Source organism: Oncorhynchus tshawytscha, linkage group LG31 (genome assembly GCF_018296145.1).
Source record: "Oncorhynchus tshawytscha isolate Ot180627B linkage group LG31, Otsh_v2.0, whole genome shotgun sequence".
NCBI classification, from domain to species: Eukaryota; Metazoa; Chordata; class Actinopteri; order Salmoniformes; family Salmonidae; genus Oncorhynchus; species Oncorhynchus tshawytscha.
Window position 1 is genome coordinate 8226324 of NC_056459.1, and position 6995 is coordinate 8233318.

Consider the following 6995-nt stretch of genomic DNA (forward strand, 5'->3'; position numbering starts at 1 on the left):
CCCCATTTCCCTTTCCCCTTCTTTGAGAGATTAATTTTCATACTGTTATAAAACAGTAGTTTAATTTGTCAATATTTAAATCAGTCATCTATTAAAATACGTTTTACAACTAAAATATTTTTTACAATATTCTTGTCAGGTAAATTCATTGTCAACTGCTGTCAGAAACTAAATATCTTATTTCCATGTACCACCTTCCACATCCTTCCACAAACTTTATACTTTTATTCCTGAAATTCCAGCTTTGTTCCATTACACACTCACCTGGAAGTCCCAGGTGTTATCACATTTACTTAACTTTCTGTAATTGAGAGAGGATGAGGATGACCCCAATGTGTGTAAACTAACAAAACAGACAATGGGAGAAATCCAAAGATCACATTCAAAATTCACTAATACACAAAAGATAATGTCGTCATATTATATAGTAATCCAGGGGCTGGAGTTTTAACTAGAGGGACAGAGCTTGAGATAAAAACAGTTTTGGGCAAGACAGTGTAAGCTGGGAAATATACATAGATACAGTGTATTTGGAAAGTATTCAGACCTCTTTGTCACGCCCTGACCTTAGTTATCTTTGTTTTCTTTATTATTTTGGTTAGGTCAGGGTGTGACAAGGGTGCTTTGTTTAGTTTTTATATTTGTCTAGGGTTTTTAGTATGTCTAGGGTTTTTTGTAGGTTTAGGGGTTTTCTAGTCTAGGTGTTTATAAGTCTATGGTTGCCGAGATTGGTTCTCAATCAGAGGCAGCTGTTTATCGTTGTCTCTGATTGGAGACCAAATTTAGGTAGCCATATTCCTTGGGTATCTTGTGGGTTGTTATTCCATGTTTAGTTGCCTGTCTGCACTAGCCATATTAGCTTCACGGTTCGTTTTGTTGTTTTGTATAGTTTGTTCGTTCATCTTTCTTCAATAAAGAAGTATGTACGCTTACCAAGCTGCGCCTTGGTCTCCTCCATATGACGACCGTGATACTCTTCCCCTTTTCCACATTATGTTACTTTACAGACTTATTCTAAAAGTTATTAAATAAACATTGTCCTCATAAATCTACACACAATACCCCATAATGACAAAGCGAAAACAGGTTTTTAGAAATTTAATAAAAAACAGAAATACCTTATTTACATAAGTGGTCTCCATCATTCTTAAATGGAAGAAGTTTGGAACCACCAAGACTCTTCCTAGAGCTGGCCCCCTGGCCAACCTGAGCAATCGGGGGAGAAGGGCCTTGGTCAGGGAGGTGACCAAGAACCGGATGGTAACTCCTACAGAGCATCTGAGTTCCTCTGTGGAGATGGGAGAACCTTCCAGAAGGACAACCATCTCTGCAGCACTCCACCAATCAGCTCTTTATGGTAGAGTGGCCAGACGGAAACCACTCCTCAGTAAAAGGCACATGACATTCCATTTGGAGTTTGCCAAAAGGCACCTAAAAGACTCTCAGACCATGAGAAACAAGATTCTCTGTTCTGATGAAACCAAGATTGAACTCTTTGGCCTGAATGCCAAGCGTCACGTCCTGGCACCATCCTTACGGTGAAGCACGGTGGTGGCAGCATCATGCTGTGGGGATGTTTTTCAGTGGCAGGGACTGGGAGACTTGTCAGGATTGAGAGAAAGATGAACGGAGCAAAGTTTAGAGAGATCCTTGATGAAAACCTGTTCCAGAGCGCTCAGGACCTCAGACTGGGACGAAGGTTCACCTTCCAACAGGACAACAACCCTAAGCACACAGCCAAGACAATGCAGGAGTGGCTTCGAACATCTCTGGAGAGACCTGACAGTGACACTCCCCATCCAACCTGACAGAGCTTGAGAGGATCTGCAGAGAAGAATGGGATGAACTCCCCAAATACAGGTGTGCCAAGCTTGTAGCGTCCTATCCCAGAAGACTCAACGCTGTAATCACTGCCAAAGGTGCTTCAACAAAGTACTGAGTAAAGGATCTGAATTACTACTTACAGTATGTAAAAATAATATGTCTTTTTTTAATTTTATACATTTGCAAAATTTTTTGCTTTGCCATTATGGGGTATTGTATGTAGATTGATGAGGGGGACAACACAACCTAATCCATTTTAGAATAAGGCTGTAACGTAACAAAATGTGGAAAAAGGCAAGGGGTCTGAATACTTTCCAAAAGGCACGGTACATAGTAGTTACATGTAACTACAAAATATGTCTGACAACATTTATTAAAGCGTAATTACCTTTTCTTGTGTGTTAGCAACATCGGACCCTATAAAGACAAGAAAAGGACAAGCATTAGATTGACAAACAAGATCCAAATGTATTCTTTGGATGGACACAGTCGCTTTACGGCTTCAACATCGTACGTTACATTAGTGTAGTTTTTGTGTATCTTAATTCAAACTGATTGTTGTTACCAGAGCTAAAAGTCCAGGAGACGACCTGGATCAAACCATAGATCCCCAGGGCCACAGCAACCATCGCCATATAGTCCTCAATGGAGGGAGCACTGACACCTGATTGGGGTGAAGAGAGAGGGAGTACATTTAAGACATATGCATGAGTGTTGTATTAAATCAAATGTATTTGACTTTTCAGATCAACATAATTGCATATCAGTAATTATACTAGTATGCCAAGAGACACTGACCATAACCACAGATCTAGGATCAGATGACCTTACCCCAATCATAACCTTTGCCTTTACAGGGATATAAATATCTGCCTCTGAATCAGTGGATAGGGGTAACATCCATAAACTTAATCCAGCTCTATTAAATTCTCTCACCAGCGATATTGAGGGTGACGCTGGCCCGCCGGGTGCCTCCATGGTGGGCGGCCACACAGGTGACCTCCCCGCCCAGGTCCAGCTTGGCTGAGTCCAACTCCACACGGCTGGTCTGGCTGAAGGTGCTGTCTGGACCCTGTCTGTGGCCTGTCACGCTGCCCTGACCCAGGGGCCTGACCTTACCGTCCGGCCCTGTTAACATCCAGCGGAACTCCAGGGAGAGGGGGTAGAATCCTGACGCCTCGCACTGCACCGTCACCACCTGGCCGGGCATGGAGAGAGGGAGCGGGGAGGGGAAGATGGAGAGGAAAGGAGGCTCTGGTAGAGATAGAGGGAGAAAGAGGAGGGAGAGAATGAGGTAAGATAGGATAATACACTGTCATGACGTTGGCCTGGGGGGTAGGTTTATGACAGTCATAAATACCTCTTCCCCCCCTTTTCCTCTCTCTACCCTACTGATGTTACATTTGCAAAACCCTTGGTTAACATAGAGATTCTGGGAACATCAGAAGGTGGTGGGAAATGAACTATATTCTGGTAATCTGACCAATTGAACATATGCGGTGGTACTTAATGAATATGATGTCAGTTTGGTTGTTATCTGAGACATTCTCAGATGACATAAACTCTACCGTGGAAAGTCTACACATCAGAGTTATCGGATTCACATGGAATTGTTGTTCAATTTAAATGTTGAATATGAAATTATTCGTGATGGGATGAAATGTGATTTTAGCTTCTAAAATGTGAGATTTGGGTTTTCATAAAGTAGGGCTCTGCTCAATCAGTGACCCGTCCCTGTGAAGGGACATGGGCTATAAAACTTTTCAAACACGCCCTCCTCTCCCTTCCTATATAAAGCCTTGACGACAATGTAACCTCCTGTTCCGAGGACGTGAGGACGACGGTCCGATGTCAGAATGGTTCAGATAATAACTACAGAACGAAGCCAACATCAGCGTGAGCTTTGGTTGAGAATGGTATGAAGTTTGAACTCTTATTCACTACAGAAGTGATACCTCCTAGCCGTTGAGTTAGCAACAGCTGCTGCAAACGATTGTTAGGAAGGAACAGACAGAGTATCCTGTCTTTCACACAACGATGTTACTACAACTTATCCAATTGACCACCAGAGACATTCTTCAAAGGACAGATGACTCGGTTTGGCAACACAGTCTTCCATCTACCACCAACCTACTGAAGTGCAGCTCAGAGTAAATATTTATTGCATTTTCCTTTTCCAAATGGGCGGTAATTTAGAATGCATAAGATACTGTATTCACGATAGCACAGCTTCGCCCTTTGTTCCTCAGTCTTCCCGCTCTTTCACAACAAACCCAGCCCTTTTCTTTTGTGTAACAAGCTGTCATATATCGGTTCCACCCGCTAGGGACATTTTCCTTTATGACATAATTTGTAATCAAGTTACGATTTAATTATGTGTATGTGTAATTCTGTGTGATTAGTTAGGTATTTAGTAAATAAATAATTAAACCCAATTTTGTATTGCTGATTCAACCTGTTAGCCAGGGTTCGTGCAGATAACCAAGAATTTACAACTTTCAGATGAGACTGAATTAGGATGACGATTAATATTGACTGCTATTGATGTAAAATATTACTAGGTCTTTAAGAGTTTATTCAGAAGATAACAGCTCTATAAATATTATTTTGTGGTGCCCCGACTCTCTAGTTAATTACATTTACATGATTAGCTCAATCAGGTAATATTAATTACGGAGAAATTATTTTATAGAATAGCATGTCATATCACTTAATCCGACATAGCCAAAGACACGACAACACACTTATGGCATGTAATCGAATGACATTTAGTTAACCATGACATACCATTATAAGACTGTACTGTATAAGGAGTTGCAGTAGTTATTTCAGTGAATAAATATGTAAAGACAAAGGGGTTGAGATTCTAAACATTGCAATGGTTTAGTATTGGCCGACTAAACAAGCGTTTTTATCTCTCCTCACCTACAATCTCCAGCTCCACTGCCACCTGAGCCAAGAGATAGGGCAAGTACACCGTGCAGATGTAGGTTCCTGAGTGGCGCACTTGAGCTTCCTGCAGGATCAGTGATGCATCTCCTGTCTCGTGCAGAGCCGTGACGTCTAGCCCCACTCCCTCTTCCTGGGTCTCTGCAAATCGGTCACTCTTGCCGTCGTAGGCCAGGACCAGACGGCCATCGCCCCTGAACTGGTAGCGCCACTCCACGGCGAAGCCAGAGCCAGAGAGAGGAGAAGAGGCATCCACCCAGAACCCACAGTCTAGAACAACTGGTTCCCTGAGTCTGGAACGGATCATGAAGGTTCTACTGGACACACTGAGCACCACTGGGAGAGAGGGGTAGGAGAGAGACATTACACTTTTAACACTACATTACCTGTGACATTACGTGGTAATAAACATCACAGGTGTCTATACTTCCTCATGGTGTATGAAAAATTCATTTCAATTATGGTTAATAATAATTCATTATCACTGTGGTGTTGGTCATCACTTGTAATGGTTATATATGACAATCTGTCTGACGTTTACAACCCTTGCTCAAGAAGAACGTCATTCCTTTTCAATCATACCCTTGGGTTCCTTGGTTGCCGTGGGAGCACGCATGACATTGGAGAGGCGCAGCTGTCTGTCAAAGCCCTGCAAGGCAGCAGTGTACCAGTCGGCTTGCAGGTAGATCGGACTGTGGGCAGAGTCCATGAGTGGGACTGTCCATTGGACAGTGGATGGCTGGGGCATGAAGGGGTTGATCTCACACAGTGACTTCTGGACTGGGCCTTCTGATGGGTGCAGAGAAGAACTGCAGAGGGTAGCTGCTGGGTCTTAGGAGAGAGGGGGAGATTTGTCTATCGAAGTTATCCTTTCAATTAAATAACATTTATTTTTCTGAAAAGCTCTGCCTAAAATGGCAACGCTCTTGGAGCCTTGTATAATTTAAACGACAGGCTTGGTGTCACACCAAATTGACTGACTGCACCTGTAACAGCCACTGGTTTGTCACTCAAATCAGGCATAATTTCTAAAGAGATTGTTCTATTTAATATAAAACAATAAGTACTGACCAGTGACGTAGTAGACTCTATCATGGTCTGTAGATGGTCCCTGCTTAAACCTGGTTTCTTCACTGTCTAGGTCTGTATTGATGTAAAGTAGTGACTTATCCTGGCTCATAGCAGCATGGAAACCCCCACCTGGTTTCTCCTGGACAAACCAGCACTCCAGAACTGGACAACTTGCTCCATAGACTGGAAGAGAGAAGGATGAGGGAGTTGTGTGAACGTGAACCCAACCAACGTGGGTATGTGAAAAAACAGAATGAAATAGAACAAAACGGTAGCTCCATGAGTGAAGTAATGTAGACTACTGTAGAATAAGGATGGGTATGAAAAGGCAATCAGAATAGAAACTAGTTATTGAGTAATGATACACGCTTAGCATTAAGACTGTGGAAATGACTCTAAATCTCTATAGCGTTATGTAGGGCTGTTTTCCCCGTGTGCATTTTCTACAAGGTATATACTATTATGCAAAGTATCTATTCTTATATCAGCAGTTAAACCAATAACAAAGGGACCTCCCCACCACTTATTCAGGGGAATGGGCCTGGAGAAATGCGACCACTCTCAAATTCAAAGACAGAGTTATGGATGCAAGGACTGACCATCCATGATAACAAAAATTATAGTTGTACATGTTTTTTAGGCTATACAGTGTTTGTTTACATTAATTTTGTTGACAAACATTGGAGTAAAACAAGATTATATTTTGTGTTCTGATGGGATAAGACAGTTGAACTAAGCTCACGATCCATTTATAAATGACATTCTTCAAGAGTCAATGGGTACATACAGTATCATTAACTTATAAGTCCAGAAATGGACGTAGCATCTTCTGATTGCCCCTTTAACTCAACAAAGTGTTTTTGTTGTAATTAGCTACAACCTAAAGGTTAATTGAGTATACAGAAGATACAGTAGCTGTGCCACCAGTAACACATCCACCACCAAATCAAATGTGCAGTAAGAAAAGCTGACCAATTTACCGTGCATAACGTAACTAAAGGCAAGAAAGGATTGCAATATTATTGATATATTGGTCATGTTAGTTTTCGACAGTGTCCTCGACTATTCTGTAGTCTGATGGATGAGAACAAATATGGAGAAATATGTCTTCAGAGTTTCATTGTAACTCCCCACAGCAAACTCTACTTTCA

The 6995-nt window shown here is 41.9% G+C and overlaps 1 protein-coding gene across 1 annotated transcript; it reads right to left on the reverse strand.

Annotated features, from left to right (window-relative positions):
* Positions 1-2095: 2095 nt before the first annotated feature.
* LOC112229280 (tapasin-like) lies at positions 2096-6995 on the reverse strand. Its single transcript, XM_024395112.2, has 7 exons — positions 6825-6995; positions 5845-6027; positions 5356-5604; positions 4750-5109; positions 2761-3078; positions 2390-2488; positions 2096-2241 (listed from the first exon to the last, which is right to left on the reverse strand). The coding sequence occupies exons 1-7, from the start codon at positions 6880-6882 to the stop codon at positions 2198-2200; spliced, it is 1311 nt and encodes a 436-aa protein (XP_024250880.1). The 5' UTR covers positions 6883-6995; the 3' UTR covers positions 2096-2197.

Coding starts and splice junctions, on each gene's coding strand:
- LOC112229280 (XM_024395112.2), bottom strand. CDS start 6,882: ATGACCAATATATCAATAATATTGCAATCCTTTCTTGCCTTTAGTTAC. Junction 5,605..5,844: donor TAGAGTCTACTACGTCACTG/GTCAGTACTTAT, acceptor CTCTCTCCTAAG/ACCCAGCAGCTACCCTCTGC. Junction 2,242..2,389: donor CTCCTGGACTTTTAGCTCTG/GTAACAACAATC, acceptor TTGTCTTTATAG/GGTCCGATGTTGCTAACACA.